The 27,500-nt window shown below is 39.0% G+C and overlaps 1 protein-coding gene across 4 annotated transcripts in view; it reads right to left on the reverse strand.

Annotated features, from left to right (window-relative positions):
* The window catches only part of LOC138015680 (periodic tryptophan protein 2 homolog), a 161,144-nt gene that overhangs the window by 29,336 nt on the left and 104,308 nt on the right, over positions 1-27,500 (reverse strand). For all 4 annotated transcript variants that reach the window (XM_068862791.1, XM_068862790.1, XM_068862792.1 and 1 more), the window contains 3 exons: positions 18,341-18,394; positions 15,919-16,024; positions 12,719-12,784 (listed from right to left, as the gene is read on the reverse strand). In XM_068862791.1, the coding sequence (XP_068718892.1) occupies positions 12,719-12,784; positions 15,919-16,024; positions 18,341-18,394 (226 nt within the window). The remainder of the gene's footprint in view (positions 1-12,718; positions 12,785-15,918; positions 16,025-18,340; positions 18,395-27,500) is intronic.

Here is a 27,500-nt window from a genome sequence, read left to right on the forward strand (position 1 = left end):
GCTCAGGCGGTTGAGCAGCGTTGATCTAACCCGAGGGTCGTGGGTTCAATTCCCACCCTGGGCAGAGTTTTTTTTTTCTGTCCTTTGGTGGGCCCATTTCCATTAGTAACGCTCACATGGTTCCTAGCACTTCACATTACACTGTAATCAGTTAACAACAAGTTACACTAAGGCCCTAACCCGTTTCAAACGGCGAACTTTACATGCGCCGAATCTAATGCAAATGAGAAAAATCTATTGTTTTTTTTTTTCTAATGAGAAAAATCTATTGTTTTCGCTCATTTGTATTAGATTCGGCACATGTAAAGTTCGATGTTTGAAACGGGCCTGACTTACTAAAAACTGAAATTTGGAGAAAATAGTTTTGTTAACCCTTTCACCGCCAAAAATGCAAATTGACACTTGTAGATTTTACTCTAACGCCACTGAGACGATTTTATTCGTCAATGGGGAAGCCCTCGGCAGTAAAAGGGTTAAATTCGTCATAATGTATCAGCGATAAAAGCTCTTCCACACTAAAGAACAACCAGGCATGGAGGCCAAAGAGTATTAAATCGACCTTACTACCCTTTTTTGCTTATAGCCTGCCGTGCTGGCGTATTTTGATGGGGTTCCAAGGATAACGCCACCATGTTGGATAGTAAAAAGTGTTAGAGAGCTGGGGAGAGTGAAAACATGTTCTAGGGAAGAGGACGATCAATTCAACCAAGTCTCTCCCTCAGTTGAAGGATTATTCTTGATTGTCAATTTCTTCCAAGTGAAATAGACCAATTTCGATATATTAAAATTCAGTCCGAAACAAAGGGCACCATCTCTCGAGGCTCTGGGGAATAAACTCATACAAATCCTTATATTTATTCCCCAGAGCCTCGAGATGATGCCTTTTGTTTCGGACTGAATTTAATATGTCGAAATTGGTCTATTATCGTTCATTTTGGACAATGAGAGCTTGATAGGGATCATGGGAAATTACCATATTTCTTTAAAAGCCAAACCCAATGTCTGGACTCGCAGAACTCGAACCTGGGAACGTGTGATTAATAACCCATTCACTTAACCACTAGACTACCATATCACTAACTACAAGGTTGTCATTTTTTATGAATGTCAATAATTTTTTCTTCCAAAAGTGCCGCTCTAAACGTGTATGAACACCCGCTAAGAAGCAAGCGTACACAGTGAAAAATGTCGGTTACCAAACTTAAAGAGAAGGCTAACCATTTTAAAATCAAGCTTTACACTTAAGCATATATCAGCAGTGATACTATATAGTTTTGGTAAATAATCGGCACATATTTTAGTCAGTTGATCTTTAGTGGTTAAGTGGATAAAAGCAATTCATTCAAAGTGGGTGATCCGGGTTCAAATCCTGTCCAGTTCCTGCTTTTCTTTTTTTTTTTTTTTTTTTTTTCCCGCTACCTCAAGTCCTGGGACAGAGTAATCTACATGGAGGATTATACTTCATTTTTGGAGCAAACTGACAATGAAGGATAACCCTTCATTTGAGGGAGAGATCGTGTTGATCAATTTACACTTGTAGTTGGGGAGGGGAACTATCTCGCGCCAATCCCGCCCTGCGTTCAAAATGGCGGACTTGCGTTTGAAACATTTTGTCTTTACACAAGCCTTTGCTACGAAAAAAAACATCGGCTCTGCACGCCATTCAGCTTATAGATTTAAAATTCCTATCCTTTATTACAACGTCATTAGACGTTATTCATGTTTCTATGGTTGAACTGGATTGCTGGCACGAGTATGAAGATAAATCATCCCATCGCATTATTCTCAATTTGCTGATTAATGTAGCACAACCGCGAAAATTCGAAGATGCACCAACAAAAATGTGCTTTCTTCATGATGCTAAAGATTAAACCGCGCCTGGACCTTTCTCGGCAACCATTTTAGCAATGGCCAAAGATGAGGTTGCCCCGGGGGAGATGGAGCATTTCTGACATGCAGCACTCGGCTTCCAATGTCCCCTGCACCTCCGTCGAACACAAAGTCTTCCACTAAATTCCCTTCAAGATCCATGGCCTGTGCACGAACACCTGCAGGCCTCTGATTGGTTGATAAAAACATGCAGAATCGTAAGTAAATGGAGCCAAGAGAAAATAAAAGGGAAAGAGAGAGCATCCCCAATACATACCCTTTTTCATAGGTTATGTGTCCCAAGTTATTTTTAGATCGACTCGCAAGCTGTACATATCCCAAGGGGATTAGGCAGCAACCAATCATATGGCAGGATTGTGTTCTCTGAGCGTGGGCTATCCACGATTTATTGTTTTTTAACACAATGCAAAGCCCAAGAATTTAGCCTTTCATCGCCTGTCACTCGTCATTTCGTTTTTTAAGTCAAAAAAAGGACATTTGAATGGTTTCGTTTGTGTTGTTTTTGTCATTCGCACGCGCCTTATTATGAATCAAACTCGATACGATTCTCAGTCAATGCAGAAAGAAGCCAATAAAAAACATTATTGGATGAGGTTGAGCATGATATCATGAATTATCAAAACCTCGTGTCTGTGTTATCTGCCTCAGCCTTCGGCTTCGGCAGATAACACAGACCCGGTTTTGATAATTCATGATATCATGCAAAAACCGAATTCAATAATTGTTTTATTATACATTTTACATTTACATTATACATAATTCATCCTCAGAAACAGAAGCGAAGCGTTCAGCCATTTTGTTTCTGAGGAGAACACTCCAAGGGGCTTAGTAACCAGGCAGACGTTGAACGTAATATCTGCAGCAGATATGAAAAATGGCGTAAATGGTGGTATAATAAACCCCTTATTCAGAGGTTTAACATGTAATACGTGCGGACATTTTGCTCGTTGCTCGTACTATGCAATTTTGCAAAATATCCACGCGTATTACATGTTAAACCATTCACAAATTAATTGGGAAGAAAGGTTGCAACCTTAAAACTGAAAGAGTACGCTGCGTGGCCACTAACAGAAGGAAAGGCGATCAGACGGGGAAAATATGCTGACTTGAAAACTGGGAGAGCAACAATTTTACCCTATGTATGTTATAAACATGCATGTTTTCCCCAAGAACTTTACAAGAAATTTCACTTACAAATGTTTTCTCGAGTTTCTTAAATTCACCACACAAAAACACAAAAAAGTTATGTTGCAACTCACTATCAAATGGTTTTATCATAGCCTCTAGAACCTTTGACAAACTTCTTTGTGCCTTCGGTTTATTCTCAGACTCATCAACATATGCTTTTGAGTATGTTCGCCCTTCACTGCTTGCTTTGCTGTATCCTGTCTGTGCGGTTCCCACAATCACAACGTCCACGTTTGGAATGGGGTCAAAAGGACATCAGTCCACCAAAAGAAAACAGCCACCAGCCCTTCAGTAAATGCTGTCTGCCCACAACCTGACCTACACGTACAAGCAATACACAGGGTTACATTTATGTCTTTGGGATCAAGATAAGCCTACTTGTAAAACTAAAACGGGTCCTCTTTTTAACGATCCAGAATAGAGCTTTAAAAACTTTTCACAAAACAAAGAGAAAAGCTGCAGCGCAGGAATTATGGATCCATACCTGGCGAAAGGGTGAGTTACTGATGCCATGGCAACAGACATAGCCCATTTCGAACTTGCTGGTTGACATGTAGATATTTCAACGAAAATGGTTGTGTAACCTTCTAGAAAAATCAAACTCATGTTCCTATTTCAACCTTTATGTATACCACCAGGCCCCCTTGGGCTCAATTTCCTGTTTGCTACCCCAAAGGTAATTGACAGTTGCTCCCAAGTAATGAGAAGAAATCAAAACCTACATTCTCCAGTAGGTTATTCCTTTATATATAAAAAGAGTTTAACTGAATTACAGTGTAATGTGAAGTGCTAGAGTTTCGATCCCCATATGACCCATGTGAGCGTTAGACCTACTGAAGTGGAAAGGCCAGTCCACACTCTACACACACAGGACGATAGAGAAAAAACTCTGATCCCCAGCTGCTGTTGGCGCTTTGTTGAAAAATTGAACCTTAGACCCGACGCCCTTCGGGTAGATCTCCCCTCCGCCGCTCTTCACCGACTGAGCTACAAGGTCGACGGGAGCATGCCCGTGGGAGTGAAGATCTTAAGTCACGGCAATGAACATGTACAAGTACAAAGAAAGGTTACCGTTTATACAAACGTTGGCCGTGTAGCACTTATATTTTAAACAGAGTTAACTGAATACGTGGTAATGGTGAAGTTCTAGAATTTCTCATCCCATATGACCCATGTGCAGCGTTAGCCCTACTGATGGAAATGGGGGCCCACACGACAGAGAAAAACTCTGACCAGGTGGGAATTGAACCCACGACCTTCGGGTTTTAGATCTCCGCCGCTCTAAGACCGACTGAAGCTACCAGGTCAGACGGGAAGCAGGCCGTGGGGACCTGAAGATGTTAAGTCACGCCCAATGAACATGTACAACGTACAAAGAAAGTTTACGTTTATACAAAACGTGTGGCCGTGTAGCACTTATATTTTAAACAGAGTTAAACTGAATAGAGTGTAATGTGAAGTGCTCGATTTCTATCCCATATGAACCATTGTTGAGCGTTAGCCCTACTGATGGAATGGGCCCCACACAGGATCAATTCCCACCCTGGTCAGAGTTTTTCTCTCGTCCTTGTGTGGGCCCATTTCCCATCAGTAGGCTAACGCTCAACCCCAAATTATCATATGGATAGAAATCTAGCACTTCACATTACACTCTATTCATTAACTCGTTTAAAATATAAGTGCTACACGGCCAACGTTTGCATAAACGTACCTTTCTTTGTCCTTTATATATACTCTGCTAATTCCACAAAATAAAAGCTAAACATGGTTATGTTTAAATGCAGGTCATATCAAGGAAAGAAATAAAGTTTAAGTGGTAAAATACAAAGTGAAATGTGTCTTAACTAAAATTCAAATCTGCCACCATTTCGCATATCCTGTTACGTCAAGCATCTTCATTAAAATGTTAAATTATCCAGGTGAGTACAATATACACTAGGAAATACTTTTTACATACTTTCTACAGACTAGGAAATATGAAGCAATAATAACAGCAGGGTAACTTGACTTTCTGTAAGTGCCACTGATCATTATGATCCTTAAAATGCAACAAAAGATGTGGACAAGTGATGTTTACATGTTTGCAGTATAATCCCTGAGGCATGTAGCTTGATAAAGTGCGACTCCACACTGCACCCACGTGAACTTTGTCTCAACTGGGTAACTCTTAGCCGTTTTTTGCCTTGTGCTTTTGCAGTTAACACGCTGCTTCTTGTGACCGTCAATTTTGGCACTTGTGTGGCCTTCTGGAGCATGAAGAAGTGGAGTAGAATCGCTTGCAGGTTGCTTTACCAATGAGTCGCTTGCCTTAATTCAAGGCGGAAGGCATCTCGTGGGCGTTTTGTGCGGCATTAGCACTCCAAGATACAGGAATTACAGGCAGCCAAATTGAACGTGAACAACATAAATACTTGTACTACTTTTTAGACTGCCGCTAAACATAATAAGACACTCTTTAAAGCGCTTACTCAGAATACTATGTTGCCCAGAAGTAGGGCGATACATTATACAATATAAAATGCATTTGGTCCAAGCTCGTTGAGCTGTTTGATCCTGAAAAGCCCTTGTTGGGAGCGGTCAAACCAGTGTACATTGGAGATTGGGCCGACTGTCATGCGTCCACATGCGGCTCTTAAGCGCTCGCTTAAGAAATGGATTTCAAAGCCAAAAGAACTATACTATGAGGATGCTAAGTATTTTATTAATTTATAGAAGTATTAGCAAATGCACTGTCAGTAGATCAACGCAGCATTTCAAGTTTAAATGGGAAAAAAACGCCCAACACCTGGCTCGAGTTCATCGGCAAACGAAGTAGAAATGGCTGGTCTGGATCTTGGTACTGAAAACGATCTCTATAGAGAACTGAAAGAGTCAATCGAATGCCTAAAAAGATTGGTCACTGAGGGTCTTGCCAGATTACATGGTGATCTTGACATATTACGAAGCGAATTCAAATAGGATATTAAAGAAATGAGCTGTACTATAAAAGACCCCGAAAAGAGTCTGAACTCAAGAAAGATACAGCACATCGCTCTTCGGAAATGGTGAAAATAACAGTCCCTGAAAGAAGAAGTGGAACAGAATATAACCCTTGAACAGTACACTAGAAGAGAGAACCTGCGATTTAATAATATAAAGGTCATCATCAATCCAATTTTGATCCGGGTTTATCCCCGTAAACAGGGATGGCCGGATTTACCACACTTTGTCAGCAATCTTTCTAACTCCCACTCTTCATCTCACTCGATGCATCCTTTTTCTCCAAACCAACGCTCTTGCTCTCCTTCTCCACTTGCGTATTCCATGTCTTCTTTAGTCGTCCTCGCTTCCTCTGGCCTTCACTTCGAACTCCAACACTTTTCTCAGAACGTGACCATCATCCCTCCTCAACACATGCCTGGATCCCTGGTGCACACCAACTTTCACCTCAAACTCAAAACTAAAAGGTGAAGATCGCAAAAAGTTATTTGACACCATTGGAAGAGACCTTCGATTAGATATCTCCGAATTTAGATTTCACACAGTGCACAAAATAGGTAAGAGAGATGGAGTTAGATGCAGGCCTATTATAGCAAGATTTGTCTGTCGTGAACATCAAGACAAGGTCTGGTCAAAGAGAGGTAAGATTAAGGAATCGAGTGTACACAGAGATGCATACATCACAGAAGATTACAAGAGGGCCATTCAAAACGAACGCAAAGTCTTAATTAAGGCTATGATGAAGGCTCGCAATGAGCAGAATCTCACTCAGGCAAAAGTCAAAGGCTGTTACTGGAATATCTAAAATAATCCAATATCTATAATTTATTTAATTTTCAAAACACTATAATACTCGAATGTGCCTTTTTGGAAACCCATTCAAAACGTATTATTTCGCATTTTTCCCTTTTATGCAAATTCAGTGTCTGAAACGCATTACAATCCATTTCAACACTTTCACAGCGTTTGAACTTAAAGTTCAAAGCCATCTCGCTAAACGTTAGAGGTATTTGTGTATTCGAAAAAAGAAAGTCTATACTTAATTGGTTGATTTATCAGAGCGCATATTTCTTTTCTACAGGAAACGTATAGCACAATTGAAGTTGCTAATCATTGGAGAAAACAATCGCCAAGTGAGTTTTTCTTTTCGCATGGTTCTTATCATAGCTCTGGTGTGGCTATCCTTGTTCATAACTCGTTAGACGTCAAGCTTATGTTGTCGCGTGTTGACCATGAATGCAGGTATCTGATCTTAACAGCAATAACTCAGGACCCCCTTTTCTTTAAATAAATATATATGCACCAAATAAAACATCGAATCAATCCTCATTCTTCCAGGCTTTATCTGAACTTATTCCTGTTGAGGAACTCCGGGAGTCCAATTATAAGTTTGTAATTGGGGGAGATTTTTTAAGAGCTCGGGAGGGAACACTACTTTAAAAGAATCAGCTAAGGTTTGGAAGATTTACTTATACAGTATGACCTAGTAGATATTTGGAGAGTTTGTCACCCCAAAAGTAAAAAATTCACTTGGCATCAAAGAAAACCAATTATCCAAAGGACACTGGACTACTGGTTCATTAGCGACTTGCTTCAGGACCATGTCGCCAGAATTGACATTACTAGCATCAAAACAGATCACACCGCTATCGAACTTGAAGTGGATTCAATTGCTGAACAGTCCAGAGGTCAACAATCCTTGAATAAAAGGAATAACAGTAGTAAATTTTGCTGACGATATGACAACCTTTGTCCGAGACAAACCGTCTTATCTTACTCTTAAATGTTATTAATTTATACGGGATACATAATGGCCTTAAGATTAACCACAATAAAACTGAGTCTCTCCTACTTGGAAATCTTAAAGAGATTGCGAGTATAGCTAAGAACTAGATGTTTGTGAATTTAAAAGATCTGTTAAAATTCTAGGTGTTTACTTTATCAAAATACATCAATGTTCTATAAACTAAATTTTGAATCAATTGAAAAATCATTAAAACAATTGGTAAAAGGATGGAGATGGCGAGCATTAACGTTTGGAAAATTGCAAATTATTAAATCGTTTGCTCTACCTAAGGTCCGGTATAGGCTGACGTTAACTTCAAGTAACAAAGAGTTCATTAAGAAAATAAAAACGTTGTTATTGTCTTGTGTCTGGAAAGGTAAAGATAAAGTTAAACGAAGGTTCTAATAAATCAAATACAAAAAGGTGGACTTAAAATACCCGACTTGAACTCTATGACCTCCGCTCAAAGAATCGTGTGTAAAGAAGTATCTAACTCCATATGCAGCCAGTTAGAAGTATTTTTTTGGATTTTCACTTAAGGAAGGTTGGTGGTAAATTCTTGTTTCACTGCAATTTCAACTATTCCAAGTTATCAATAACCCTTCCTAACTTTTACAAAGAGCTAGTGCATCAAGACATGGGCCTCCTTAAACTGTATGAGCTTTTCCTCAGCCACGGAGATTTATCAACAATTTTTATGGAACAATAGATTCATCTGCATTGAATCCCGCTCAGTTACAACCAAACGTTAATTGATGTTGGTGTTATAACTGTTCGGAACCTACGCGACTCACTTGGCAATTTTAAACAGCCTTTTACCTACAACATGCACACCTCTCACCTATTGATCATTATTTCCTTTTTAGTCTCTTCAATGCCATCCCAGAGGAATGGCATAGATCGTTGAAGACAAATGAAAACGCGGCTCTTTTAAACGATTGTTGCGTAGATTTGGATAGTTTTGCAGTATACACCTTGGAGGGGAAAAGCTCGATGTTGATTAATTCGAAACTATTGTATGAAACTTTTTCTTCTAAAGTCTCTTCTAACCTTACCTCTATGAAAAAATACAACGAAATGTTCAACACAGAGACATTTGAATTAAACTGGGAAAGAATATTTTCTTTGCCTTTTAAAATAACGTCGAATACAAAGTAAAGAGAATTTCAATATAAAATTCTTCACAGAATATGTTATACAACCATTATGCTCTTCAAATATGGTTTAGCCGATTCCCCTTTATGTTATTTCTATATCTCCAAAAACTTCCATATTAAAGATATTTTATTTGGGCTTTTTTCTGCGGATAATGATGATGACAATATTCGAGTTAACTACATTATACTTGAGAGCAAATACCTTATTTTTCGCTCGAAATTAAGCAAAACGTTTTCTACTATTGCCCTGTTAATATCAAAATGCAAAACAACGCACTAAATCAAGCATTTCATTGCGAGGAAAAATAACAAACCTCACTTTCATTGAAAAAAATGGCATCAGTTCTTACCCATAATGGAGCATGAGCTATCACCTCCAACTCCCACCTTAAACTAATATTGTAATATTGTAAGATGTTGAAATATGTATAGTTCGTATAGCTTGGATGTGTAGTGTAGTTCGGATGTTCTGTGTTTATCATATATAGGTAGTGTAGTTTCGATATATGGCTCTGATGTATAGTTTAAAATGTAAACTAGTAAGTGTGAATAAAAAAAAAAAACTAAGTGCACATTAACATTTTGGAAGAGTAAGAAACATCTTCAAGGACTTAATAGACTAAAGTGATGTTCAAATTTGCTAAGTACGGAACAAACGAGGTAAAAGTGAAGTGTGGAGGGCTCATCACAATGGATAACGTATTGGTGAACATCGCTTAGCGTTTACAAAGAAAATCAATGGTTCACCAAGCAAAAGTAGTGGTTTGAATTAAATTTGGTAATCGGAAATGACGTGAATTTACAAATGCAGGGGTGACATACAAAGTGAGACCAGTGGGCCAGGAGGAGAGTCAAACACTACGAGGCGAGAGAGAAAACTCGTGAAAACCATGCTTGGAAAATTTAGCCCTCCTCTTACTAGCTACACTGGCAACCAGTTGCAAAGTTTCGAAATTAACAGTGTTGTGAATAATGTGGTGACCTTCCTCTAGGTTGCTAACATGAAGACCGTGGAACAATTAAAAAAATGGACATCTGCAGACGATGCTCGTACAAAGAACAGCTGAAAGAAAAATAAATTTCGGGCATTTCCAACATACCGCTGCTGGGAGTTCTGTACTGACGATGTCATCACGCTGTGAACATGCAAGATTAACATTAACTACCTTATTCATAACATTTCCAGAAGAAGTAGTAGTTAACTTTTTAGCTGCTATTGCAATTGAGCTTTCACTCAAAACATAGGCTTGAGTTTCTAAATTGGCGAACAACATTAAAAGTTCCTCACTGAACCCATACACAGCTCCCATCGTTTTGGTTGCCCCACCGCATGTTATAAATCAGGATTTTTATTGAACTCTGCAAGAATTGAGGATGCTTGATTTAATTACCCAATAATTCAATTTATTTTGACATGTATAGCAACAATTCCAATTACCAAAGATAGATATAATGTGGATTTTGCAACAATTTAACGTTTCCAATACCACTGAGGCGTAAAAATTTCTTTTTTAGGATCCTTTTTGAGGTTGTCATGTTTACCCTTTGTGAGATTTTAGGTTCGTGTGTTCACAAGTTTGTTTTGCATCTGGATGTTTATATTTTCAAATGCAACCTCTCCCTAGGGGTTAATGCGCATAGCTTTTAACCAGTCAAATTCCCGTGTCCTAATTCTATTGTGCATTTTGCTGCACCAAAAAAAAGTCAACTGAGATTATAACTCAGATACCTTTCTGGTATTCCGAGTAATAATTAACATGAACGAAGTTCTTTAACTCGTTCAACACCTCCCATGTTGCTGGTGTAACCATCTAACACTTGGAGCTTGACAATGTGGATCTCTCTTCCCGTGACTTTTCACTGCAGTGAACCAGGGCTCTCCAGAAGAAACATTCCTAGCAAGAAAGGCCACATCTCGTTTGTCGTGCCATTTAGTGAAAGTAATATTTCCATGAACAAGATCACCAGGTCGGATCAGCTTGCTCTTGGCGCATGTTGGCAACCCTCTGAAATTACATCACATGTAAGTTTGTTGGAGTTCCAAATGTTCTAAAAGCACTGAACTGAAAAAAAAAAGTAAAAATAGACATGATGCTTTTTATTTGTGTCCTTGTAATCTCCAAACACCTTCCTCGTTTCCAAGATAAACATCAAAATTGACAATTCAGCGGCCATCCACACTTTTATGCTGTATTTTGTTGCTTTCACTGGCATGTACTGTCGAAAGGAAAGTCGTCCTTTCCACAGCAACGTGCTTGCTGGGGGATAGCATTGTTGGCTGTTTTTTAGAACAGCATTTTGGATAGGTTGCACTTTGCAAAGGTGGTCGTATCTCTCTTTTCCACGTGCAAAGTGCAGGAACTGCAATATTTCTTGAAATCTGTTTCGTGGCATACTTTGCTTTATTCCTTCATTTCCCATAACAGGATCATCTTTCCAATAGTCTGCAACACTGGGAACTTTATTTATGCCCATAATAATGAAGATACCAAAAAAGTGCTTTCACCTCCGGCTTGGAAACGTACTTCCATGCAGCAAAGTGACGATGGTTGTTTTTTAAAAGTCTGCCAAGTATATTGGTTTGTTCCTTCAAATATAAGATCAATTGTATCTTCCCCAAACACTCTTAACAAAAAAAAAAACATTGGCCTTAGAATCATCAGTAAAAGCGATAAGCACTCCAGGTTGGCCGGAAAGCTCCTCGACTTCAAGGTTGTCTGAGAGTTAGATCGTCCATGTGTCATTTTCGTCTTCAACATCACTTGTCTCCTCTTTGTCACCATTACTTTCGCCATCCCCAGTGATCTCAAAACCTTCAAAATCAATATCTGAATCATTACCATCACACTGCACCATAGGTGCAGTCGTGGCTCAGTTGGGTAGTGCACAGCTTTTGGAGGGAGAGGTCCCCAGTTCCATCCTCGGTTACTTCAACGGCTGTTTCGACTTTCCTCTGATCCGTGTCGCTACAGCTTTAAATGTCTGTAAAATGGAGCTCTGACGGAGGGAGGGGGGTAAAGGGCGCACCGTCGGCTTCCAATGATACCAATTTCCTAACTGAAGGAACTACCAACGTTACATAAAGTGACTTCACCTTTACTTTACCTTTACCATCCAATTTTTCATCAGAATCTCCAAATATTTCCCTGTATTCTTGTTCGCTAATTCCAGCAGGATACGCCGTGTCGCTTTATATGTTTATTTCATGAAATGTGAAATTTACGCTGCTCTATATCTCCCTTGAGAAATAAGTTTGTTATGCACAGTAGCTTTGATATGATTGGTCAATACCTCTAAAACAATAAACGAGTCATTATTTAGAATTTCTTTCCTTACGTGAAAGGAGAAGGACCTTTGTAACAAACGTAGTGCCAGGGGCCAGTCGCGGCTGGTTTGGGAATAGTAACACTTCTTTTAAGGTTTTGCACTGACGTCTTATAAACCAGAGGAAATTGCAACTTGGAAATGGACTGTTCTGTTCCACCAGTCTGGGTGTCATGTGTGGGTTGAGTTTGTTAAGTCTCCTCTCGTCAGTGGGTTTTTTCAAGTTCTTTGGAATTTGAAAGCCATGAAATGGCAAGTATTTTTCAAGTGTGCACTTACACCTGGAACTGTAAGTGAAGAGATTTTGATGCACTTTTTATTCCATCTTCCAAAAGTGTAGGGATAATGTTTAAGACAGGGTTTTCAAAACACAAATAGCCATTAAAATCAATACCTGTTGGTGAAAACTGCAAGCAGCTAACTCGAACTTCTGGCAAAGTACGCCTTGAGCTCATATCCCCTGCAAAATAATTCACTTTTTATGATTATCTGAAATAGTATGATACAGAAACGAGACAACTTGGTTAGACTATCGAGTTATCTTTCCTACTATGATAGCAGTGAAACGTTTCGGATGGGGAAATAGCTTTTGTCAACTACTTTTCCCCAAATTCAAAAAGGATAAAGTAAAGAAGTGATCCTCGCACTTATCTGGGCAATTTAAGCAATTGTCTCTTATAGTAGACAACTGAAAAATTCCGGTGATTTTAACGGGATTCGAACCCATGACCTCTGTGATGCCAGCGCAATGCTCTACCAACTGAGCTACACACAGTTGAGAGCAGGTCAATTTCTTAGGTTCATTTGTCCCAGTAAAGGACTCAATGAAATGAAAGAAATGTATATAATTAAAGGTGTGTGTCATAGACGGAACGGCGAACTGATCCTTAGCAATGGAGAACTGACCTTTGTAAGTCTCTTCTCGTAGACACCTGAAAATTCAGGCAGCTCCAACAGGATTGGAACCCGTTGGAGCCACCTTTGTCACCAAAACCTTCTGCTTACTAGTTACTTAGTTACTTACAAGGGGACAGACGTATGGGAGAAAAACCATGAAACCACGACACTTGAGTGTAAACAAGTCAGCATTAGAAACAAACTGATATCAGTTCATAAATGTAAGCCTTAACATTAAACAACCACTGTACTACACTTTCAAGAATGCCAAATTTCCAGCAATTTCAGCCCTGGCAGTAAACCAGTTCATTAACAGTCAGACAGAGAGTGACTGATATTCCAACATGAATCAAAAATGCCTGGGAATGCTTTTCTTCACAACAGAATAAAGGTCTGACCATTCCAATTTACATAGCACCATTGTTCTTTTATGGATAGAACAAGCTGACACTGGAATTCAGTACACTGTATATAATAAGCTCAAGGCTCTTATCACAGATTGAAAACAATACCATCACGATTGCACATGCAAAGAAAAAAATAAATAAAAGAAAGAAAAGGGAAGCTTTACTTTATGAGAAAACTGGATGCGATACAGTACTGCCTGAAAGTATCTACGCATAGGCACGCCGTGAAACCTGGTCTTAACTGCTGCACAATTTCACCAAGTCAGGACGAATTTGTCAACCTCGTCGTGGATGAACGTGGCCAAATGCAGTGGCAAGTAAAACACGGTATGCTGCGGTGAAAATAACAAATTGTAAGAAGTAATTGCTACACGTATTGTATTGTGTATCCAGCAGCAGATCCATGCCACAACTTCTGTTAATCTTTGAGAACTTTCTGACCAGCAATACTCGCAAGTGTTATTTTATCAGAACAACAGCAAGAAAACAAAGTCCTCCACTGATAGAAAGTCATTGGCTGCATGTAAACTGACATTTTTTTTGAAGAAACACATTGACAAAAGCATAACGAACCAAGACATTCATTGTCAATAGAGCACTAATTAATCAGCGTTGGTTCGCCATGTATTTTGTAAACAAAACAAACAAGCCAACCTTTTTCACTTTTGTGACAGCGCAAGCAGCAACAGACATGGTGGTTGGGCGGGAAAGTAAAGCCTCATTGTTTTTTACTCTGAAGACAATTTATCACTTTAAAAGAAGAGCTCTTATTTCTAGTAAATCTCTTCGCTGAGTTTTGCACTGATGATGACAGTACTTAAATAACTCGACTGCCCATCAACAGCAAGAGAGATTACGTGTATTTAACTTGCTGTGTTTAAGGAACAAAAATTAAACAGTAACGCAACCTAATTTCCTCCGTTCCCCTTCCCATTCGTAGTGAAAAAACAAAGCATGCTACTAGATTAAAAGAAGCTAGTTCAACATTTCCAACGGCTTCTTGTAAACTTTTTCTCACAGCTTCACTAGGGCCCTTTTTTCATACATTTCAGGGTGACCCAGATAAGGTCTTCATATATTATTATCGGAGCATAAAATTAAGAACTTGATGAACTTGAAACAAAAGCAAAGCAAGACTATTCATGACACCTCTATCATGTGTTGCCGTTTACCGCGATCGTGCTTGCCGTGGCAAACCTAAGTGAAACCTAAGTGAAATTTCGGGGAACGCAAAATCTATCTGAGAACCACCTGCTGTAAAACCTCGGCAAATTGGTAAATACTTTCAAGCGGCACTGTATAAGAACAGTCAGAAAAGCATCACAACCAACACTTTAGGAAGTAATGTTTAAAAAACGAGCAGCAGTGCTTCATCGGGGTTTAAAAACACGAGGCGTAGCCCAGTGTTCTTACACTCGATAAAACATGTGCTGCGAGTTTTTTTAACGGCTTCAAAAACATTCCACAAAGAGCGTGTGTCCCTCTGGACTCAAAACAATGGTTCAAATTGTGAGAGATGAATATTAGCATACAAGAAAAACAAGCTATGCCTTATTAGTATTCCTTATATAAAGAATACTAACGAGGAGTATTTTATCAGGATATAAAACTCATACACGTGACGTTTTATCAATGTTTTGATAGGCTATTAGGCTCACGCATTATTAATGAGTTTTTGAATAATGAATAAAAGACAGACAAAGATTTGCATTCCACAAACAAAACAATGCTAAATTTAAAAGACCACTCCCATGGTTCAATTCTTCTTTTGCCAAGTAATTTGAGACTTGTTATTGTGCAAGCATCAGCAACCATCCTATTGCACTCACCAGCTTCATTAATTGTGTTGAAACAAGATCATACCTATCTGTACACATCATAACCAATTGAAGTAACCATGGTGTTCTAATAAAGTTTAAACCCATTGTCATTATGCTAACTGACACCAACCAAGAAAAAATGTAGAGTGTCCTTAGCTACTCTCTGTAGTCCAACAAATACTTTCAATAAAAGAAAAGTAACCTGGATTTGTTGGGTGGAAAAACAAATAGGAGTTGTCACATGAGCGACATCTAAGCCCATGACAGTATCGACCTGTATAATGATGCGTCATTCAAGTTTGCAAGCCTGGATGTATGTTGTGAGTAAATATATATTGCCGTGCACTGGGGTTAAGTGATGTTGGTAATGTATTTTGGTGTACGTTAAGTCTATGGTTCCACTTTTTCTTAAACTGCTACATGATCATTTCCATAAATGATCATTTCCAAAACTTCCTCATCATCCTTACCTTTCAAGACACCCGGAAGACATATGGATTCCTCGTCTTCATTATCATGGTCATCAATCTGATCCAGAGGTCCTCCTTCTGTCATGTTACCACTATGGAGAAATTCCTGTATGGGTAAAAAGAGAAATAGAATTTCTGGAGTCTCATATCATCAAAGCTTGCTCGGTTCCATATGGTGAAATTACTCAAACCTATTTACTTGAATTATTTTTTTTATGTTTGTGACCCTTCACACCAAATAGGGGGGCTTATGGATTTCATTGAAAACCGTGAATTTTTTCCTTGGTCATGGTGCATGAATTTCAATTACACAGGCATGAATACGCCATGATCACTCTACCATAAACTTAATCATGCCGTGAGTGATCAGTGAAAACTTTCACGCCATGAAATTAAGGGTAAAAATGTGAAATTGGCAGTGAAAAATAATATCCTCGCAGGGATCAACCTTTGCGGCCTGATCAGTTTCTCAATTTATTTCATGTAAGAAATGCCTTGTGTCCTCACGCCACTCTGTTGCCACCTAATGCAAGGAAGAGCCTTCCTCAAAAAAGCTTGTTTGTCAGTGTAAACAGACTATGATTATCGCTACTCATTAAAAGGTTTTTTTATAAATATAATTTATTAGCTTTTTATTGATTATTAAATAAAGAATACAATGATGACATTACAATAAAATTACTACTACATTAAAATAAATGAATAAAAACCCATCAAAAGTTGAACAAGCTTGTGTGCAGGGATGGCTCATTAGTGAGAGCACTTGCCTCCTACCAATGTGGCCAGGGTTCGATTCCCATACTCAGTGTGGTTGAGTTTGTTGGTCCTGTACTCTGCACCTAGAGGTTTTTCTCCGGGTGCTCCGGATTTCCCCTCCCCTCAAAAACCAACATTTGACTTGATTTGTGTTAACTGTCAGTTTAAGTCTAATTAGTGCTCCAGCGCTTGCACGACTAGACACTGAAATAAAGTTCCTTTCCTTTCCTTTTCATAGATCTTAATTAATTAACTTAATAGGGTTATATCGATCCATCCCGCTTAAAGGCCTCACGGCGTCTTGTTACTGAATGTTCACATTTGGAAAATAATGTCACATTTTAAAGAAATTTCTGATGTCCTGTTAATTGTTGAGTAAATTCTACCCCCTGAAAGCCACAAAATAATTGTAAAATCGGTTATTTTGCTGGTGACTTCTTTTTACATGTACAACGGTATGTTGACATGACTGAAATAGATATCAGGCGAAATACTAATCTTTTTGGGTCGGCATGTATTATGGAATTGTTTACTGGCATTATTCGATTATTGGTGTTTGTAATCATTGGTGACTTACCGCTTTTAGTGCATTTCTCTTGCTGTGCCATGCAAATCATTAAAAAAATTGAAATTGCTAAAGTGTTGAGCTAAAAGACACCAAAGATAAATAATGCTACAAGACTCATTATGTTGCAATTTCACCATGATCTCATCTTTCAAATAGAGCTTGCAAGTTTTCATTACAAATCTTTTGTGCAAGCAAATAAAAACTATTCACGAAGTTACAGAGAATGATTTCTGGCTATGCCAACATTGCCAGACTCTGTGGTGCCAAACGTGTCTCATGTTGGGGAGGGAATGCAATTTTTTTTACTGATCCTATAAACAGTTTATCTTAATTCTTACTACAGAGCGCACATGACGTTTTGATTTCTGTTATGGTTTTACTGAGTTCATTCTTTTGATTTTCTGGTAAAGATCCGACTACCATGGAGATTCCTTTACAAATAACGATATGTTTAAAGCCCATTCCGGCAAATTGAAGTTGCGTGCCTTTTAGCAGAGAAACTAAACATGAAACGTGTATCTCATTTTGTATAAATTTGGATTTTGGAAGGGTGTTGCATAATGTTCTATGTCTTAGTAACAACGAATTGTTTCTTCTGTTGTTTCGTTTTCTTTTGTTTTCCTGAAACCACAACATAAAACAGAAAAGTACAGAAAAGAGCGAATGGACAAATTAAACTCCCGAGTTGGCAATTCACTGATTGAAATAGCCGATTTCAAAAGACTTTCAATATAATGCTTGCAGTAAACCTTTGAAGGTGGCGTGACATAATGATAATATAATGTTCAACCTAACAGACTGATGTTTGCGCAAGAAGTTTACTTTGCTTCATGGCGTGAACTACTTCGCAGACATTACGACCTTTTTCCACAGCAAGAAATACTTTCAGTGGCTGTGAGTTTTTTCACGGCTTAAAAGGGAAATTTCACTCACATTCTGATGATTTTCAACATTTTCACAGCCACGACCGTTAAGATAGCCACAGCGTGAAATTTGGATAAGTCCCCTTTTTGCGTGAAGGGTTACATTTGTAACCTATTTATTTGTAACCTTAAGCCACCAATCTGTGAATGGACGTTTTGATACTGTATTCCTCACCTTCATTCCATCCAAAGACAGATTTCTGGAAATTTCAAACCGTTTCAGTAGTATCTGTAAACGAACAAGAATGAAAAAAAGGGTGAGAAGAGACTGATTTCATTCCAACAGCAAGCAGCCTTAAACCTACTCCCCAAAGCCCAAATCCTCCTCTGAGTGATGAAGAAGACGGCAAAGTATGGGATTGCCAGGAGGCAGGAAAACGAATGGTGTGAGCTTCACCAGTAATACTGGTATGGGTCACCCCGAAATCTGACAGCACAGAAAACTGACAGTGGATTATGCCCACAGTAAGTTGGATTGTTTCTCAGCTAAACTGGCTTCTAGTCATTCTGAGTAAGTTTTACCCAGTACTGTTCCCGCTTAAGGTTACTTCCCACCTTCAGAGACCGAAAAAATCGTTTTTTTTTTTTTGTTAGGTCAGTCATTTTATCTAGCGTTTACAAAAGAAAAATGTTAAAAATCTCAAAAAGCGGCCGCGTTATTTAGAAAAAAGGTATTTTCAAACAAAGTTAATAAACTATGAAGGTGTCATAATCTTGTCAACGGGCGAGACCTCTTGGGGAAATTTTCGCGGCAAAAGCTCACGCTCGTATTCATGTTATTTGCATATTTTTATTTACATCACGTACTTGACAAAATTCCCACGTGGAAGCTCTAATAACTCGTATGGAAAAATCAAAGCAGAAAAAAGTCCTTGGTAAAGAAAAGAAAAAAAACCGGCCCAAAGAAGAAAGAAATATTTCCATTTTGCCAAAGAAAGAAAAAGAACCTCGCCGAAAGCGACAAAGGCTCTTGGTTTGGCCAAAAACCTTCGACAATCTCGGCATCTCCTGAGGACCCGGAGCCGGCGAAAATCCTTGGAGCAAGTACCTTAAAAGTCAAAGTCAACGCCAGTGCAGTTTGTGGACAAGATCCTTCGTCGGAATCTGGTGGAAGCGATGAAGAAAAAGGAAAATGCGATACCAACGGCCCTAAACACTGGCACACTTGAGCTGTCCGTCGATTCGTTACTAGTCGCCTCTTGTTTTTCAGCGGCACGTTTTCCGCCTTTGACCTTTTTGGAACGGGTTTTGCCTTTCCCTTTAGTGTCTTTGCCCATTGTAATTGTGTCGACGTCCTGAATTCCACCCGACTGAGCGATATAAAAGACGTGTTGCAATGCAATGCTTTTCCCGGGAAATCTTCATTTATTGTCACAGACGGTAGGAGGTCCTGTCGTTCCATTGGTTTGCGGTTTGATCAGGCGAGATAATCTCCAGGCGTGGCGCGAGTTGCTTACGAACCTTTACAAGCGAAAATCTCGCATATGATTTTGAGAGGAATACATCCACTTTGGCCGAATTTATAGGGTATGCAGATTTGGTGGATTGTCGTGAAATTTCGCCAGAAAATTCCATATATAATGACAAAAAAAAGTGTGGCGGGACATTTTGATGTTTAACATATTTTTCGCGTGGCGTCCATTTACGCAACACGTCTCGCACATTTTTAGCTACTCCAACTTTAGACGTGGATATCTAGACAACCAATCAGAATATCGAAAAAGCCCGACACACTTTTGTTCGTTGATGCCTTGTGAATAAGACTGTGCAGCCATTTTGCTCGTACTTTGGAATCCGATAGCCGATAAATTCAATAGAAGAACCCTCGGTCGTTTCACGCCTTACCGGCCTGTGACACTTCCTGAAAGAAAACTTCGCCAAAATTGTATTTTTTTGTCAAGTACATTTATTAAGCTTTCTAATGATATATAGTTTGTTGGGGTTTTATTTAAACTGGCGCGCGTACAATGTTTTTAGCGAAGGGCACCCGCGAAGGTGGGAAGTAACCTTAAACAAGGTAATGAAGTTGTCATTGGATAACTAACATCTTAATTCTCTCAACTCCGACACAGTCACACTTAAAGTTGTTACAACTGGAACAATCCAACTACATCTTTTCACATTAATTTTATCTTAACCAGGATAGAGCACAAGAACCGAATTACAGACGCACAGCCATTTCAATACAGGATGTATATGCCAGGACAAAGACTATCACCCAGTCATCCTGTTTAGTAGGAAAAAACAGTGCAAAGGACTGCCAAGAACAAGTTAGAGTAACACCATGGATAAACTTTAAAAAAATGAAGAATGAGGACAAGGAACAGGAAGAGGAGAAACAAAAGTCAGATTTTTACGAGACTTGACAAGACTGACTACATCTTCAGAATTTCCCTGATGAAAACACTAAAAATGAAACTTGGTGTTAAAAAGAAGCAATGGACAAATAAAGATGAGGAATAAAAAAGAAGACTACATCAGCTTAACACTTTCAAAAGAAAAAAAGCAAGAGTTATAAAGGCCAATAAAAAACCAAACGAGCTAAGTGAACTACCGTAAAGTTCCGATTGTAACCACCCACCAAAATTAACGTCAACTTTTTGTGGCCGCCAGTAAATCCCGAAAGTAGCGACAAACATAAAATAAACATAATACACAGAGTGAAATTGTAGGAAGCTCTACAAGAGCGTGACGTGAAAGGACACATTGAGCACAACATAACATATATTTATGCAAACAGCAAAGCTGTGGTGGAATGACATTTGGCTCATTGCCTAGTTTCAGGTGATATCCAGTGTCAGCATACTACACAGAGTGTCAGGTTATAAAGCAAGATGCTTTAAAGATCGATTTGGTTTCTTGGGAGAGGGAAAAATAGAGTACCGGCAGAAAAACATCTCAGGGCAGAGTACAGAACCATCAAACTCAATCCCCATGTCACATCAAGTCTGGGAATCACATCCAGGCCACATTGGTGGGAGGAGAGTACCGGAAAGCAGTTGGGAGCAAGACAAACGCTGATAGTTCTCTTGAAAGATACCGTACAAAGCACATCTTGTGGCCCAAGGTAATCAAAATGGAGGTTTGGTAGGCTAGACTTCGAAGTCTGGAAGCTCTTAGTGGCAGATGTGTTGGTACAATATGTCGTCAGTATCTCAGTCTTTTCAAAGAAAACTCAAAGGAAAAGGATTATTTTGCTACTGTGGTTGTAATATATGTGTCAATGTGGCCCATGCCAACATGCCAACAAATTGCTGTGCTCCCCTGTGTAAGAAGAAGAAGGAGGATGAAGTTACAATCCAAATAATTCATTTTTTTCATTTCCCAGACAACGCAAACATGGAGATGTTGGCCCATACTTTTCAATAACTCAAGGGACAAAAGTTTGCTCCGGGCATTCTAAACCTGAAGATCTATGCAAACCTCCCCACAAGACTAAACAGAAGCCAGGGGTAGTGCCTTCTATCTTTGAGTGGAAGCGGAGTTCCCCTCGCAAACTACCGCCTCCTACTCCATGCCCCTCCCAAGAGGCTGAAAATTGGTCAAAAACAGTTTCCTGATCCCGAGCACAAGAAGAACAAAACTGTTCAAAGTATCAGTTGTGATACAAAGTACCAGGAACCAGACGCGACAACATCAACAATGCCTGACTGCTGCACACAGTAGAAGTGGTGATAGTTCATTGTGTTGAAATGTAAGTACTATACGGCCAACGTTGGTAAAAACGTAACCCTTCCTTGTATCTGATTATTTACTTTGGGATCGATTTTCACTCGAGAAAAATTTAATATTTACAAGGAACAGTATACTCTATGCCAAATTCAAATAATACTGTCATAAGAATAATAGGCATAGAAGTATAGAAGTATATGGAACTGTAGTTCAATCTGTCAATTCAGTTCGAAATCTTGGTGTACTTTTGGATAGGCATCTGTAATTTTCTTCTTATGTAAATAACATTTGTTAATCAGCATATCTCTTTATACGGAACATTGGTAGAATACGTACATGTAAATATCTTAATCAATTTGATACTGAAAGATTAGTGCATGCCTTTGTCACTTCAAAGTTAGATGTGGCAATGCACTACTTTATGGCCTTCCTTCAACACAAATTGAAAAGCTACAGAGAATTTAGAATTCAGCAGCCCAGTTTGATCAAATATCTCCCATCCTTCAGGATTCAAATTGGTTAACTGTTAATTATAGGATAATCTTCAAAATACCACTTATCACATTTAAAGCTCTGAGGGGCTTTGTCCCTGGTTATCTTTCTGAACTTCTCACTCACTATAGGCCGTTCTGCAATCTAAGATCAAGGAATGCAAATGCTCTTGCTGTTCCCAGATGTAGAACAAAAACCTACAGACAGAGGGCCTTTGCAGTCACAGCACCCAATTTATGGAACGGCCTGCCTGCCACAATCACAAACACTGAATCACTGTCAGTTTCTAAATGTACAGTGAAGACACTTAGGTTCTTTCTTTTAGCTTATTTTAGTGTACAATATTTTTGTAATTTTATATTTCTGTAAATATTATGCAAGAGCACTAAAGACTGTGTTTAAGGGCCCCTAGAATGCATATATTATCACAATTATTAGCGGAGTTCCTCGTGCGCAGAGCACCATAGTTAAGCAAATATGGTAACCCATCAATTGGAGAAATTTTGGTTTTATAGCCATGACATCATTGACTGTCCGTCCATACGTCCCCTCTTCCATGTATGCCAATGTGACCAGTATCCTGCAAGTCTACAGCATACATCATTGATATTGGACATCCATGTCGTGGTCAATTGACACCTGTCAAAACAAGGTATCCACAGACCAGTATCGTGTGACCATATTGGGCGCTCAAGCTTAGAGCGCACCGAGGTCAGCTTTTTTTTTAAGTTGACCGCTGACCGGCTACTGGTTTTTGATTGGATTACAGATGTACTTGATCCACAAAAATAAGTTCTAGTAGAAAAAAAAAGGCAAAATTAACTGTAAAAATTTACTCTCGTTAATATAACTAAAAATGGCTTTGAATCCACATACAGTGCAGACAAAAAGATCGTTTATTTTTATATCTGCATTGAGAAAAAGCAATTGGAGCTTTCTACAAACAAAACGAAACAATAAAAGGTTACGACAATACGTTTCCAGACTCTGAGGCATAACTCAAAGCAATCAATCGAAAGGTCAGGTTAACCATTTTCTAAGGCCTCCATGATGCCACACTTTTTCCACGTTCTCGATGATTGATGAACAACAATAACATAGTTTATATCTTAAAACTCTGACTTTCGAATTCTCAGTGAAAGATTAATGACACTCGATAAAAAAAAACGCTAAAATTCCTGGGCAAACGACATGATGTTCTGTCAGAAGGCAGAAATTAATCATGTACTACGCAACCAGAAAGGTTACCGTGATTAGCTCGCAATCTCACAGATCTAAGAAACTCTTGTTATCAACTGTACATTGTATAACTGGGCAAATACCCACTAGGGGGCAAGTTCCCAAGAGGGGTCAAGTACCTATAGGAAAAGGAGGGGGCAAGTTCCCCAAAAATGGGGGCAGGTGACCAAAAAAAGGCAGACGACAACACTTGAAAGCCTAAACTAAAAAAGAGTGCTTAGGTGTATCACTAAAACAATTGCATAAAGAAGCCTGAAAAAATTCAGAACAACAAATGACCAGCAAATTCAGAACCCACAAATGACCAGCTCCCAACGTCAGTGGCTTCATAGCTGAGTTGGTTAGAGCATCGCACCGGTATCACAAGACCATGGGTTCAAACCCTGTTGAAGTCCCGAATTTTTCAGGCTTCTTGATTTCATATTCACAGTTCATTTATGATCCATTTCATATATCATTTCATCGTTGAATGCTATATACTCTTCACATGATCTCGTAAATTAAAAAGTGTAGTTAACCGAATCACAAAAAGAAGAGAGATTTATATTCATGTTTCAGTAAACTTGTTTCGTTACTTAATTAGCCTCCTAGCCGTGTAGCGCCGTAGCCATGCAGCTATATATTTTAGATGTGTTTTGGAATGACAGCCGTGTAGCTCCGTAGCTCCATAGCCATAGAGTTTAGATATGTTTTGGGAGTGGTAGGGCATTCTGCAGTCTGCAGTTATTTCTACTTGGACAGGATACAAAATTTGAAGCGCTTTTGTTTCTAAATATATCTCCTGTCGGACTGCACTGGCGGCAACTAGTTACACACAATCCACACAGTGCTTATAAACACCTTTGGGAGAACTGTTCATCATTATTAAAGATAAAGATGTAAGAATTAAGCATGAAGAAAGGTTATCAACATTCTATGTTCTCAGCTGTCACGGCAAAGTGAGACAAACGTTACAGGCTTTCATGACACTGCATTGTGCTGCATCGGTGCTGTGAAAAACCATTTGCATATTCATTCTTTACCTAGGGGAGCTAGGCATGAAAACATCAAACAACGCTTTGCAACCACTGTTTTGTTGTGGCACATTACCGCAATTAAATCAGCCACAGCATTTGTTGCTTTCGTCTTTGCCTCGGTTGCAGTTTTCGTCCAACCTCGGTGGCTACACATTAAACACTATCGGTAAAGAAGAGGTATTACCGCATGCAAATGCAATAATAGTTTCGAGAGGTACTGTATGAATGAAGAATAAAGGGTGTTTGAATTGTTGGTGCTGGAGTTTTGTATTCGTAAGGAAATTACATGCAGTATCTGTTGAGGTTTAGTTAAAACAGGCTTTATTTCGTTGTTTGGGGGTACAGATTCTTCTCGTATATTTTTTTTGACAATTTTACGGTAAAAAAATGCGGCTTATCTGCTAGTGTTTTAGGTACGTCAGATGGATGTGACAACTGCTTTCTTTAATGGTGATCTGAAAAAAAGGAGAGTACATGAAGCAGCCAGAGGGTTTTGTGGTTGAAAGGGACTCGCTTTGGGTCTGTAAGCTGAAGAATAGCATCTATGAAGCAGTCACCAAGGCATTGGAACACAGTACTGGACAAAAGCTTCCACTAAATATGTCCAGAAATGCATGTTACAATTAGATGCACACAGAATTTTGATATCCAACACGAAGTGTCCTTTTTCAAGGTTGAAGAACTAAAATGCATTTTAGTTGTTTGCAGAAGGAGGTATTTACTTTATTTATTAGCGGTGCACGAGAATGATATTGTGTTGACGGCAAAAAGTGATGAGAGGATGGTTGCAGACAAGAAAGCTTTAGCTGAAGAGTTTGAAGTCAAGGACATCGGGAGACTGGTACATCACTTTCTCGATTGTTAGTAAAAATCTGGAAGGCAAAGGAAACCTGTTTACTGATGGCAAACAAAAATTAATGGCCACAATTTCTTCAAAACCGCTATTTTAGCTCAGAGAAACCATTCTTAACGTGTCTATATGGCTTCCAGGATTTTCATGGTTTTGGCATCTCTATAAAGCGTAGATGAATGCCCCAAAATAATTTTTTGATTCTGCCACTTTTTGACCACTAAATCAAGCTTCAAAGTTCGAGCTTTGGCCATGCCCAATCAAGTTGACCGGGAGACAGTACCAGAAAGAGACTTGGTTCCAGAATCGACTGTGTCATGTCAGGAACCGCACACCAAATTCAATTTTTTTGTGAGGATCATTTATCCTAACCAAACTTGTCAGGTTGGTCTTGCCACATGACCATACAATCATTGTTGTTTTCCTGATGCTGTGTAAGAATCGGGCATTTGAATTAATTTTCTTTTCACTTCTTAATAGTTACTCACGTCTACTTTCTCGTCCAAGCTTGTAAGCTTTCTTTTTTCGTTACAACCCTGTAGATTCTGAGGGAAGAAACAGTGCCAACATTAACATTAGCTCCTCCTACTGAAGATTCTTCGCCCTCTGATAGTTCTGTCATTGCCGATCCAAGTAGTGAAGAAAAAAGAACCTGAACTGATGGAACCAGAAGACCTAAAAATTCTGGCAGTTCCTTTCTTGATCACCACTGATGCACACGCTTTCTTGTACGATTCTGTCAAACTGGTTTTGTAGCTGCTGTTGTCTTTCTTCCATTTTTGTCCTTTCACGATTATATTCACGAAACCAATCTTCACCTGCCAGTGGCTCTTGACAATAGGGGCCTTCTTCTGATTCGGACGGAGCATCACCATCAAACGAGTATGCATCTTTGAACTCCATCTCTTCGTTCAAATCCAATGAAAGACTGTTGCCATCTTCTTAAGAAGAAAGTCGCTTTGATTTTCCACCACTCACTAAATGGTGTCCTAAAGGTTTGCTTAATTAATGAAACTACAGGATGATTGGACTATGAAGGTAGTTTAAAGGAGCAGTGTCACCGGTGGCGCATGCGTGACAGCATGCCAAAATTTTTGAAAAAGTTTGCCAACTTTTTCAAAGGAGTGTGTGGGTGTGAATATCTTACACAATCAAAGCCATCCGTGTTCACTTTAAGGAACCAAATATCCTGTGGCATTCAGAAACAAATTAACTATATATTTGTTGTCGTTCTTTGCTCCTTTTTTCTTTGATTTTGTTCTTTGGAAGGGGTTTTGATCGTATGTTAATTTCCATGTCGAGTCATGGCGGCCATCGAGCTGGAACCGGACAAATAGTGATTCATTCTCCTCAAGAAAGCAAAAGATGTGAATTCATGAGAAATTCGACGTATGGTGTAATCGAAGTGCAAGCTGTTTCACTATTACCAAGGATCGAAGTCCATCTTCGTATTTCGCTTCTAGCGAGTCGCTTAAATGTCAAAGATCACAACATCGTTGTTAGTTGATAACACGTTTACTATCTTCGCTCTAAAATGCCTTTTTAAATATTTTGAAGAAAAAGCTGCATTTAGATGAGAGGAACTGGATGCACTGGTTGTGTTTACTTGTTGCATGAATTATATAAAACTGCAAGCGGTGAGTATTAAAAACACGGCTGAATTTTTTCGCTGCTTATCGTCTTTCGACTTCAAAGTCGTCTCTTGGTAATAAATGCACTCTCTTTCAGCTTTGGAATGGCATGTTAATCTTGATAATATGTCTGTTTTATCGCAGAGAAAATTTTTTTTTTTGCCAGTGCTTGAACCGCCGACAGTGTTCCAGGTCACACTTCACTGAATTCAACTTATTAAAATGCTGATTCGACTGGGGAGATAGATCACCACAAGTCAATTTACAGGCAAAGCAGACAAAAATGGAGGTTCTACAGATTTCTTCATCTGTTCATGGCTACCCTGTGTAAAGGGACATTTGGAAGCCATCCAATGCTGACAAACTCACTTGTGAAAGGGAGATCAAAAATTGTTTGGACAACTTTGCAACTAATATTGTAAACAATGGAAAAAC

Source organism: Montipora capricornis, chromosome 9 (genome assembly GCF_036669925.1).
Source record: "Montipora capricornis isolate CH-2021 chromosome 9, ASM3666992v2, whole genome shotgun sequence".
Lineage (NCBI taxonomy): Eukaryota > Metazoa > Cnidaria > Anthozoa > Scleractinia > Acroporidae > Montipora > Montipora capricornis.